This window comes from Macaca nemestrina, chromosome 7 (genome assembly GCF_043159975.1).
Source record: "Macaca nemestrina isolate mMacNem1 chromosome 7, mMacNem.hap1, whole genome shotgun sequence".
NCBI classification, from domain to species: domain Eukaryota; kingdom Metazoa; phylum Chordata; class Mammalia; order Primates; family Cercopithecidae; genus Macaca; species Macaca nemestrina.
In genome coordinates this window covers 85,213,107-85,226,063 of record NC_092131.1, presented here as the reverse complement: position 1 = coordinate 85,226,063, position 12,957 = coordinate 85,213,107, and the positions used below count along the sequence as shown (strand labels likewise).

The 12,957-nt window shown below is 47.2% G+C and overlaps 1 protein-coding gene across 9 annotated transcripts in view; it reads right to left on the bottom strand.

Annotated features, from left to right (window-relative positions):
• Window positions 1–12,957, bottom strand: part of LOC105499615 (apoptotic chromatin condensation inducer 1) — a 37,841-nt gene that overhangs the window by 4,120 nt on the left and 20,764 nt on the right. For 4 of the 9 annotated variants that reach the window (XM_071100438.1, XM_071100442.1, XM_071100444.1 and 1 more), the window contains 5 exons: window positions 6,080–6,221; window positions 2,565–2,607; window positions 918–1,051; window positions 668–820; window positions 10–151 (listed from right to left, as the gene is read on the bottom strand). In XM_071100438.1, the coding sequence (XP_070956539.1) occupies window positions 10–151; window positions 668–820; window positions 918–1,051; window positions 2,565–2,607; window positions 6,080–6,221 (614 nt within the window). Of the gene's footprint in view, window positions 1–9; window positions 152–667; window positions 821–917; window positions 1,052–2,564; window positions 2,608–6,079; window positions 6,222–7,704; window positions 7,767–8,007; window positions 9,946–12,957 lie in introns of those variants that run through there. The other 5 variants (XM_024786993.2, XM_024786991.2, XM_071100440.1 and 2 more) reach the window with 5 other exon arrangements.

The window sequence follows — 12,957 nt, the reverse complement described above, 5'->3', positions numbered from 1 at the left end:
GTCACTCACCTTTCTTTACTTCATGCTCTGCAGGTGGGGGCAAGGCCACCTCTACTGACACCTGGGGAGGTACAGGAGGTTCTGCTTCAGGTTCCTTCTCTTCTTCCTCTTCTTCCCTTTGCCCATTCTCCTGGCCCTCTGCAGGTACTACCTATCAAGAGAACACAGCAGGTCTGTTAAACACCAAACTGGCATATTCTTTTCAGCCTCTGGTTCCCTGGTGAGAGCAGCAGTCAACTTAGCATGTTCCTTCCGCTAGGGGTATTTCATTATCCAGCTCACCTCTACTAGATCCTGGGATTGTTAGTACCTCAACTTTGCCTTGAGGAAAACTAAGGCAGGAGTTGGTAAATTTTTTCTGTAGAGCAAAGCAGTACTTCAGGTTTTGCAGGCCACATAGTCTGTTGCAACTACTCAACTCCGGTGATGTTGCAGTGAACAAACAGCCACAGACAAAAATGAATGGTGTGGTTGTGTTCCAATAAAACTTTATTTATAACAGGTAGCCAGCTGGATTTGGTAGTCTGACCCCTGAAAGTGTCAATCAACCCAACCCTCTGCACAGACAGGAAAGTTCCCTCCAAAGACTTTATCTCAGCTCCTCAGCTGGCTGCTCTGCATCTACTGCTCCCACCTTCCTCCCGACACTGGGGTGCAGAAGCCTTACCTGAGTGACTGTCCGGCATATTTTCAGCCCCTTGTCATGGGTCCCATCATCGCCATTACGCTCTGTCTCATCCTCAGAGATGCGAGAGTCATCAGCATGAAGATCCACAACAGCCTCCTGCCCCGCCAGGGGTTTGATGTCGGGGATGAGGCTCTGGGACACAGATACCCCCCACCCCGTTACACTGGGCCCATGTCTACTCCCACCTTAACAGGTCTCATCCTCCCTTCCCTGGCTCCTCCCACCTCACCTTGAGTGATTCAGTGGTGATACTGATGGAAGGTTTCTTCTGTGTGGTGGCTGTGCTGGCTCCCCAACGTCGTTTCCGACCAGGCTGGCCCCCCTCTGTGTCACTGTTTCCAGCTGGCACCCCCTTGGTAGCTGCTGTCCCCAAGAAATAGACCCAACAGTTAGATGGTCTCAGGACCTCTGCTAGTTCAAACCATAATACCTACAGGTTACCCCTGGCTGGAGTTTTGGAGGTTAAAGAAATCAGTGTGGTGACTCACGCATGTAATCCCAACACTTTGGGAGGCTGAGGCGGGTGGATCATGAGGTCAGGAGACCAGCCTGACCAACATGGTGAAACCCCATCTCTACTAAAAATACAAAAATTAGCCGGGCGTTGTGGTGCACGCCTGTAATCTCAGCTACTCAGGGCGCTGAGGCAGGAGAATTGCTTGAACCTGGGAGGTGGAGGTTGCAGTGAGCCGAGATTGTGCCACTGACTGCACTCCAGCCTGGCAACAGAGCAAGCCTCCGTCTTAAAGAAAATTAAAAAAAAAAAAAAAAGAAAAGAAAAGAAATCATATCTGGGAACTGGGAAACCATGGCTTCAGACTGAACACTAAAAGGGCTGAGGTCCCTTCCTGATAGAAACTACTGATCTAAAAGCAGTAAGGGAGGGGTAGCTAGTATGATGAGCTGTTTAAACTTTTAATGGTAGACAGTAGTATCTTAAGTAGTGTGGAAGAAAAACTGAGAAGGACATGTGAATGCAGAAGAAACAAGAACACTACGTGATACTAACATCTAAGCAAGAACTAAGATCATGATGGGATCTGGTCTTCCTTTAATTTTCACACCACAGATTGATATTTAAGTTATAAACATCTATTATACTTTTGTAATCTAGAGTTCCTCATTGGGGAAAATGTTAAAATTGTTACTGTTTGAGGTGTGGGGCACTTTCATTTCCTCGGGTGCGCTCTTAGAATAACCCATAAACAAGGTTAAGCGCGATGGCTCATGCCTGTAATCCCAACACTTTGGGAGACGAGGCAGGCAGATCACGAGGTCAGGAGTTCAAGACCAGCCTGGCCAACATGATGAAATCCCATCTCTATTAAAAATACAAAAATTAGTTGGGCATGGTGGCACGTGCCTCTAATCCCAGCTACTGAGGAGGCTGAGGAGAACTGCTTGAACTGGGACCTGGGAGGCGGAGGTTGCAGTGAGCCAAGATTGTACCACTGCACTCCAGCCTGGACTACTACAGAGGAAGACTCCGTCTCAAAAACAACAACAACAACAAAACCCAGAATAATTCATAAACTGCTAAGCATTACATAGGAGTCCTTGAAACTCATTCGTTGTTGAGTATTCACGTATCTGAAAGAATAAATGCCTCTAAGGCTAAATGGGACATGGTCTCAGACACCTCATAGTGTATCTCATTAAAATGTGACTAGAGAAATATGATGGAGATTGTCTCAAGCTTTGAATTTCAAAATGAAACCCTACATAGGAAAGGATTCAGATTTGCTAGGCACAAGGGGTGGGGCAGGAGGGAGCGACCCAAGAATGCCATTGAGAATGAAAATCTGGTTCTCAATGAATGCTGATTTTTATGGTATGGTATTCTTGACTTTTATCAGGGACTTGGGGCTAGACTTACAGACAACGGAGATCTTCCTCTTGAATGATTTGGGCAGCGAGCTCTGTATAAAGAAGAAAAAGGGAAAAAAAGAGAAAGAGAGACACCCCACAGAGAGGGGGGAAGGAGGTTAGATGGGGCAGTCTTAGAATAGCCTCCAAAGACACAGAGAGAGTGAGAGAGAGAGACAGAGAGAGACACAGAGACAGACAGAGACCAAAACAGAAGCGGCAAACGGCAAAAACGAAGCAGAATCAATGCAAGTTAGAGAAAAAAAAAAAAACAAAAAACTAAACATCAGAGCAGGGAAAAGTCATCTACTCCGTATCACACCTGTGTATTAGCTTAACCAGAAATAAGCTGGAAGAGGAATTCAGTAGCCTCTCAGCCCCTTAAAGATGTTGGTCATGCCCTCTTTCACTGTCTGAGTCGAGAGGACACCAAGCCAAACAAACTGTGCCCCAAACTGGGTCATCTAGTCCTCCCAGATCCTTCCTTGCTAACTGGAGGAAACAAGGAAAACCAACTTTGGATGGCAACTTCAACAAGGTAACCCTCCTTTCTTCAATGGCCAGACTGATGCCCAATGACAATGGCTTTGAGATGCCTGGACAGCAGACCGTCATGTCAAGGCTGCCCAGACCCCCACCACACTGTGGAAAAGGGCAGCACTAGACCCACTGGAGATGAGGCTCTTGAGCCAAGTGCTAGCAAAAAGAACTTAAAGGTGTCTTTGGCAAAGGAAGGTTTTTATGAAGGGCAGACTGTCCCCAAGGAGATTCTTAAGACTTTCCAGCCACCTCAGGGAGCTTCAGCAGAGTCTTACTGTTTCCTCTGCAACCAGGGCTCAAGCCTTAGAGGCCGTGCCAAGGACCAGAAGACATCTTTGGGACAAGTTTCTACCCCACACACTCAGTGGGTGAATGACGAAAGACTATGGAGAGGGGGGAAAAAAAAGCAAGAGAAAAAGGGAATAGAGTATTTTTAAATGTAGGTGCTTATTTCTGGAAAAACTAAGACCTCTCTACCACTCTTCTAAAGGGTAGGGCAGAAACCTCGTGATGAAATCCCTTTCCCATCCACCCCCGCCCCCAGCCCCGTTTGTGTCGTCTAACCAAGTCTCCTTGGTCTCTGTTAAGGGCCAGCCTGACCCCTAGCTGGGCCGCTCTCGATGGGTAAGTTAGTGAGGAGGGAAAAAAAAAAAAAAAAAAAAAAAAAAAGTCTTAATTAAAACAGGAAAAACATGAACCAAATAAATAAATAAAAGAAATCAGAAAAAATAAAGATATAGAAAAAATAAAATAAAATATTAAAGAAGAAGAAAATAAAGAAGAAAATAAACTAGGAATATGACAAATGTTCCAGGTACCATCTCACACCTGGGATCTTCAGTTCAGCCAATCGCACCTCACTGTGTACTGTATCTAGTCAACCGCCGGTCCAATCAGAATGAGCCCTCCCTGCTAGGCGCTGTGCAATTGGTGGGGGGTTGGGTTGGCAAAAAAGGTGGGCGCACGGCGTGGTAGTCAGCACGGCACTGCCAGAGTCCTCCCAGGGGCGCAGGGGGGGCGGGAGGGAAACGTGTGGGGGGACGCTGCCCAGTTTCCATGATGTCAAGACAGTTCACTGGCGGTGGCCAGGCTCAGCGAGGGATAGAGGGGGAAAAGGGGCAGAAACATCAGTCCTGGCCCTGTAGGGACATCATCTTGCAGTCCCTGATGAGATGGCCTGTGAGTAGCAGGAATGATCCTTGCCTTTTATCGTGAGAGGCAGGCAGGACCCATGTCCACCAGTGGCAACAGCAATACCACCACCCAATACTTGGAATCCAGGTGATGACTCCAGAGTCCCTTTCTCCTCTGCCTGTAACTGGGGAGGGGGTCCTCTCACCGAGTGGGATCATGGAGCCTCTGATGAAGGTAGCCTGGGGGTAGTAGGTGAATATCCCCCGGACCTGGCACACATTCAGCAGCAAGGTCAGAATACTTCTCTTCGGAGAGTTGTGGCTGGCATCTCCTCAGGGACTCCAGCTGAGACAGTGGTTCCAGTCAGGTGGATGAAATGAGTCCCTGCCTCCAGGGATGGAGGAGAAGTTGGAGCAACCAACATGCTGCCCTTCACCATGGACAACAGGGACCAAAGGAAAGTCCATCTGATGAGCAAGTGGTGATACATGGGCTGGGCTGTCATCAGCATTAAATCCCCAGGGGCTCAGACCCTAGACTCCTCTGCACGGTTCCTAGTCGTCACAGCTTAAGTAGAGGGTCCCACTCAGTGTTTTACAGCATGGCACTGCGATCACAAACTTTAGGAGGTCTTGGTGCCCTAGACGGGGATCCCAACAGTCTGTAGCAAACAAGGCAACCCACAGTCCTCAAAAGGGCAAGGGCATGTGGGCAGGCGCCCCAGCACTGGCACAAGCTCTTCTTGGGGTGTCCCAAGTAGGGAGATGATGCAAGTCCACCCCTTTCCAAATGTTTTTTGCTTGCTCAATACAAGTCTCTCCAGAACAGTGTTCTTCTTGGCCCCCTGATGTAAGCGAGACAGGGAGGCAAAAGGGGGCCCATCACAGGAGCCCATATACATGCCCCCCTCTGGCCAAGACACCTGGATAGCAGACTTGGCTCTGATTGGGCAGCTCAGTAGCAGCGGGTGGGTCCAGAGGAAGAGGCGGCATCAGCGATTGGCCAGTTGGGCAGGGTTATATTTTACGGGCGGATTACCGTACATGAGGTACTTGGACAAAGTTTTACGGGGAAGAAGGACCTTGTAATAAATAATATTCTGCACATCAAATCACTTTCACCGGCCCCCACCCCCGCAACACACACCAGAAAAAGGCTACACACACAACAGTCCCTCCCACCCTGTTACCCGCTCCTAAACCCAGCTCATTCTTTCTCAATTACTTTAAGAGCCAAGAAGACTTCGCTGGCTCTGATGGGGGAAGCCCCCTGAATTGGGTGCAGGACACAAGATAACATATGCCAAAAAAGGAGGTAGAGGGGTCACAGATAACTGAGAAGGGGCCTTCTGGATCACAAGTGCTGGCTTCTAAGTAGCTACATCTCTGCAATGAGACCACTGGGGGGCAGAGAAGGAACAAAAATTTCTCAGCATGGCTGGTCTTGTGAGAACCATCAATGTCCACTAGATGGCGTTGGGCTCCATCAGGCTTTTAAAAAGGAGGGAAAGCTAAAGGAGTTACCACCAGAAGCTTGGGAAGACAGCAGGAAAAGCTGAACATAAATCTTAGATAAAGGGCCATTATCAGACTTTCCAGTTCGTTACAAACATCTAGAATCTGGGCACTACTTCCCCAACAAGGAAAGGAAAATGAATGAGCCCTGTCCCCATCACAAGAGGTCTCCCTTGCTAAACCAGCGAATTCTCCCTTGGCCCTATTCTGATCCAAGTCCCTGCCTCATCTTTCCTTTAAGTTAACCCACTGTGTAAGAGGGATCACTAGAGTGGTCTACTCTTTCCCTTAGGTCCATTCCTGCCCACCCACCCCAACAGGTGGCTTGGATGTTTACCTCTTTCTTCTCCTCATCTTCAACACTGCCCTCCGGGCGGTCATCATTGCTGACTTGGTCTGCAATAGGCATGGGAGGTTCTGGAACATCATTTTCAGGTCTGTTTTCACTTGTGTCCATGGTCACTTCCTCCTTCTCCTCACTGACAGGAGCGGGGGGGAGTGGTGGTGGTGGGGGGCGCAGAAAAGAACCAAGGGGGAAGAGAGAGCAAGATGTTAGTTACTGGGTCAGGAAACCCCCATGCCTCCTCACTTGGGTGGGATTAGGAGGGCTGCTTTTCTGATCAAGGTTAGAGACCTTGTCCCAGTGGGAAAAGTGGGAAACAGATTTTCCTTGGGGAAAGAGCGTGGATCACAGCAACCACATCCACCCATTGCCCAGATGAGTTAAAAGTTGTCATTTGCGGGGTTAGGACTGCAACTATTCTCAGGTAGTAACTCACCAGAGTACTCTTATATGAAGGGAGAAAAACCCTCCTCTAAAAATAGTCCCACAAAAGTGACTGTGATTTACCCACAACCCTGTTGCCTCAGTCTCCCTGGCCACAGGCACCTTTATATAGCAAAATTGCATAAAAAACGAAGGGAAGCCTGATTCCCTTAAAAAGACAAGAAAGAATGGCCACGGCTTTGGCAAAAAAGCCTGACCTGTGTTTAATCAACTGCTTAATAAGTAAAGGCCTGCTGACCCTCAGGATCTGGAGACACCAGCATGGAGAAAATGGTGGGGGTGGGGGCTGCAGGGAAGCAGGCCTGGTGAAGGTTCAAGCTTCAAGGACCCTCTCTCATTCAAAAGGAAAAATTAAAACTGCTGAATTGAGTATGAGAGCTCAGAGAAGATTAGGGCCACTTTTACCTGCTCAGAGGTGTAGAAACCGTTCCTACATTCGGCTTTCACCCAGTTTCTCCCACTCCCTCATTCCAACTTCCAAGAGATAAAGAGAGCAGGCCTCCTAGTCAGGACACACCCTCCCCCACACAGGCAGCTTCCCCCACGAACACCAAACCCACTCTCCCACTCTTAATCTCTCAAGTTAGCTCCCATTTCAGGCAAAGAATCCCAGAGATTCACTTCAGATAAACCATCTTTCCACCTTTGATTTCTGTCTTCACCTCCAACTTCTATGTCAAATCTCACCCCCTCTACCACCCAAACACCAAGCAAAAAAAATCAAATAAAGATGATCAGAGGCCTAAGGCTCAGGAGAGGGGAAACCAAGCCTTCCAGGCCGATAATCACCACCAGAAAAGTCAGCATTCCCAACAGGCTGACTGACACTCAGAGGTCAGAAGAACCTCCCTAGAGCAGTCAAGGAGGGATGCACTAGGGGGTTAGGGGGAGGGGAAAATCGGAACTGGGCCCCCAGCTAACAGGCCCCCACAGAAACACGAGATTGAACTGCTTACATCTAGAGAAAAGACTTATAAAAAAAAAATATCTATTTCCCATATAGAAAGGGCAAATGGGGCCAATTAGAAACTGGGCAGGAAGGACAAAGGGGGAAAACAGAATGACTGAAAACAAACCAAAACGAAAGACGGAATGAAAGCCATGAGGAAGAGAAGGAAGATGAGGCGAGCTAGAGCGGTGGGGAAAAGGCATACATGGAAATGTGAAGCTCTCACCCTTCTTTGCTTTCTGATAACATGATTTTTTTTCTCCCCCTGGAAGTGCTGTTTATCCCTTTCTGGAATGGAAGAAATAACAAAAACCAAACAAAAAAAATCCTAAAAAAAATAAAGAAAAAAAAAGCACACCTTCCTTGTCCCAAGATCCCACCACCTCCTCCCCAGCCACCCGATCCAGAGAGAGAAAATTGAGATGTAGCAACCGGGGATCCAAAAAATGGTAAATGGAAGGGGAGGTGGTGGTGGTGCGGGGAGGCTAAAACAGATCTGGCTTTTAAGAGATAAGCGTTAAGTCCTCACGGCAAACCCCGAGTTCGGCTGGATTGGTCTCTCTGGAGAAGGAGGAAGAGGGCCAGGCTGCTGGTAGTGGCTGGCTCTATTGTATTGGCGGAGCGGCAGCGATCAGCCGGAGACATGCAGGGGAGCCATCTTGCCACTTACCCAGCAGCCCGTGTGTGCGGATGGGGGAGGGCCTTGCTGCAGCAGGGGAGGGGAAAGAAAAGAGGGAGGGAGCTGAGTGAGCAAGGTTCTTATCCTTTGGCAGGCCACAGGGAGCTGACTGCCGGCTCCAGAGGCCTGGCCTTCTTTTCTCAGGTTACAGCAGCTACAGAGGCTTAACCCCCGAGGGCCGGGGTGCTCCCTCCTGGTCTTCCCAGGAGGCAGGGGAGGGGGCTGGGTGTAGGACATGTAAAGTTACAGCTGCTTGATTGGAAGATTCCAGAGAATAGAAGGCAGGCAAACAGTAGAGGTGGGAGTGAAAAAAGATTAAATAAAAGAACGATAAAACCCAAGTTGAAAAGTGATTAAAGAAGGATGGTAATGAAAGCTGGATACAGGGTAGGGCATGAGCAATGTTTTATGTGCCTACCACCCTCTATCCAGTAATCTAGGCATGGAACACTGAAACCAGACCAACCAGTCAGATGCTGCAGGTAGGGAGGTGGGATGGGAATTGTCACTATCCAATCACTACAGTAACTGGCTGCTCACCCCGGCAATGACCACGTGTTACTACTCCCAACACGTCCTTTTCCCAGGGATGGCGGAGGGAAGTGGATAAGCAAGGAGAGTTCTTTTTTCAATTACCAGTAGAAGCGGGGCAGGGGGTGGTGTCTCTGAAGAGATGACAGACAACTTTGTTTTATAGAGTCTTTAATAAGGTCACCCTGCCCCAGGGTCCACTGGGGCCAGAAAAAGAAAGGATAAACAGGGCAAGGGGACCTTGGGTAGCTGAAGCTTGAAGGCCACTTCTTGAAGCAAGGGCTCCAAGGTGAGGCTCTAAAGCAGATAAGACAGTGAAGTGAGAGCGCTGCTATAAGGGGCGGGGGAAATCAGCTGGGCAGAAAGCGATTGGGAACTAAGCAGAAAATATTCACCATGGGAATCTTCACTAGACCAAAGTGGGAAACATGCTAATAATTCAAAAAGTGCTCAGTAGATACTCAAAATGCTTATTTGTTGACTGCAGAGATGTTCCTTTTGTATCGTAGTGGCAGAAGTTTACACTAAGACAAACTTCTGAGAACCAAAGCTCAGTGTCTTGCGTAACATTTGAGTTTTTAGCTAGGAATGAAAATTTCTCCTGGCTGCTTAAAATCTTACACTTACAATGCCAGCTGCATGCTAAAGTGGCCATATTTATACATTACTTTAAATGTTTCCTTTCACATAGTGGTCCCTGTCTGCTCAGGGTAAGAGTGGAGTCAGACTGGCCAGCCCCACTCTGTTGAAAGTTGTGTGATAGTAGGCAAGTTCCTGGTTCTGTGTATCTGTTTTGTAATCTGCAAAGTGGGCATAATAACAATACCTACTTCATGGAACAGTGTAACAAGTGTTAGCTTCTAAGAGTCTGGCTTGGAGGACACCCCAAGTGAAGGTACAGATATATGTAAAATACATGCACACTTAATAGGCCATTATCTCATTTGATGTCACCTCTGGGGCTTTGAGTTTCCTCAAAAGAGCAGACTGCTTGTTCTCCGAGGCAAAGCCATTTGGTGATTGGCATGACAGGTTTTCAGCAATGCCCTTATCACTCTGTATAATAACTGCTACTTTACCTGCCCCCCATCTCTACCTTGCATAATTCCTCAAGGGTAGGGATTGTATCTCTTGGCCCCCTAGCCCAGGGCTTAACACAAAGTAATGTTCCCTAACTATTTCTGAATTAGGGTGTCACTGTGGGTACCAAGTGGACACTTACTAAATGTTTGCTAACCTGAAAGTTTTCTTTTTGAAAAAAAATTTTTTTGGCCGGGCGTGGTGGCTCACGCCTGTAATCCCAGCACTTTGGGATTTGGGAGGCTGAGGTGGGTGGATTACTAGCCTGACCAACATGGAGAAACCCCGTCTCTACTAAAAATACAAAATTAGTGAGGCGTGGCAGCGCATGCCTGTAATCCCAGCTACTCGGGAGGCTGAAGCAGGAGAATCGCTTGAACCCAGGATGCAGAGGTTGTGGTGAGCCGAGATAGTGCCATTACACTCCAGCCTGGGCAACAAGAGCAAAACTCCGTCTCAAAAAAAAGAAAAAAAATTTTAATAGAATCCCCCAAAGAATGTTACACCACAGAAAATGCTACCTTCGGCCATCCTCAAATAAAATGCTCCATTTATCCACTGTCCTAAAATACTCTCAGCTGCTAATATGCCTCTCCAGAAGTGGTTGATTTTGAGAGATTTTGTTATTGAAAATTCCTTTTTTTTTTTGAGACAGAGTCTCACTCTGTCACCCAGGCTGGAGTGCAGTGGAACGATCTCGGCTCACTGCAAGCTCCACCTCCCGGGTTCACGCCATTCTCCTTTCTCAGCCTCCTGAGTAGCTGGGTCTACAGGTGCCCACCACCACGCCAGGCTAATTTTTTGTATTTTTAGTAGAGACGGGGTTTTACTATGTCAGCCAGGATGGTCTTGATCTCCTGACCTCGTGATCCGCCTGCCTTGGCCTCCCAAAGTGCTGGGATTACAGGCATGAGCCACCGCGCCCAGCCAAAAATTCCTTTTTTTAAGAATAAGAATCTTACCACGCTCTCCTTTACCCTCTGAAGACACAGGAGGTGTGTGTTTTCTATTTCCCCATGATCTATTCTGTGGGACCCAAGAATTCCAAACATTTTATTTTCAGACAATAATCAGGGCCGGGCGTGGTGGCTCACACCTGTAATAACAACACTTTGGGAGGCTGAGGCAGGAGGACTGCCTGAGGCCAGGAGTTTGAGACCAGCCTGGCCAACATGGTGAAACTCAATCTCTATTAAAAATACAAAAATTAGCTGGGTGTGACAGCCTGCATCTGTAGTCCCAGCTACTCAGGAGGCTGAGGCATGATAATTGCTTGAACCCAGGGAGGTGGAGGTTGCAGTGAGCAGAGATTGGGCCACTGCACTCCAGCCTGGGTGACAGAGTGACTCGGTCTCCAAAAAAAAAAAAAAAAAAAGAAAAAGAAAAAAGATAGAGGAATCCTTGAAACTGTCCCCCGCAAATGAATGGACTCTATCTACTTGCAGGACTAGTACCAAAGCCTTGATAACTATGTGTCAGAGCCCAACACAGCTTAACAGTCTGTGAAATTGCACAGAATCAGCAGTGGGGATATCTACCCATAATTAAACAGTACACAAAGCAGCCCAGAAGAAAACAATATGACTATTTGGAGGCTAATAATACCATATAACAATTCATATGTGAATGAGATTCAGAGAAGCTAATGGAAAGGGAAATTCCTATAGCCATATATGTTGAAATTTTAGTTATTATAGAAAATTCATGAAGAGCTGAAAAACTGATGTGAACATTTAGTAAGAAACAGTGGGACTAGATACCCTCAGGAGCATACTGGTCCCAAGATAACCAAGAACAGTATGATTTTGGGGTATATTCCTTAGATAATTTCTCAGTGGAGCAAACTCTATTGATGACAACAAATTCTGCTTTTTCATGCATCATTTGGGATATTGGCATTGTATATCCCCTGAGGAGTATCAATTACACCATCATATTGGCTTAAAGAACCCTTACCTTCTTCCTACACAGGCAGAAGGACAAATATGCATTGTACCAAGAACCTAAAGCTGCTACTTCCTGCTAGGTCTGTGAATATACAGGAAGGTTGTATCGAGAGAAATCCAGGTCTGAATTAACTACAGCTGAATGATACAGCTGCCCACACAAACAAATCCCCTCTTTCCTTTCTTCCTCTGTTTTTTTTTTTTTTAAGTAAAAAGAGAATACCACTATTTTCTGCTATATAGGGACATTTTTGTTATACCCACAGGAGGCTGAAGACCAGAGTTTTGAACAGGGCTCAAGTGAAACAGGACTGAGGACCCACAATTTCCTGCTCCAAGCAATGAAAAAGACACCTTACCTCATAAATTTAGAATTCCTCAGGCACAATCAGAATCAGAATGGATTTAACCAAACACAGCAAAAAAGTTAGTCAATCTCTTCCAAGTGGTGACAGGTCCTTGAAGTCTAATTTTTTTTTTTTAAACACTTTACTGCTCTGTTTTTTTAAAGTCATACGACTTCTTTTTTTTTTTTTTTTTTTTTGAGACGGAGTCTCGCTCTGTCGCCCAGGCTGGAGTGCAGTGGCCGGATCTCAGCTCACTGCAAGCTCCGCCTCCCGGGTTTACGCCATTCTCCTGCCTCAGCCTCCCGAGTAGCTGGGATTACAGGCGCCCGCCAACTCACCCGGCTAGTTTTTTGTATTTTTAGTAGAGACGGGGTTTCACCGTATTAGCCAGGATGGTCTCGATCTCCTGACCTCGTGATCCACCCGTCTCAGCCTCCCAAAGTGCTGGGATTACAGGCTTGAGCCACCGCGCCCGGCCTAAATTCATATGACTTCTTGTTGAGACAGACAGAAAAACCAAGGTTAAGCCATAAATGGTCTTTTCCTTTTTTTTTTTTTTTTTTTTTTTTTTTTGAGATGGAGTTTCACCCTTGTTGCCTAGGCTGGAGTGCAATGACATGATCTCAGCTCACTACAACTTCCGCCTCCTGGGTTCAGGTGATTCTCCTGTCTCAGCCTCCCGAGTAGCTGGGATTACAGGCATGTGCACCATGCCCGGCTAATTTTGTATTTTTAGTACAGAGGGGGGTTTCACCATATTGGTCAGGCTGGTCTCGAATTCCTGACCTCAGGTGATCCACCTGCCTTGGCCTCCCAAAGTGCTGGGATTACAGGCAAGAGTCACCACACCTGGCCACACCATAAATGGTCTTTTCCATTTAGCATTGTTGATTCTG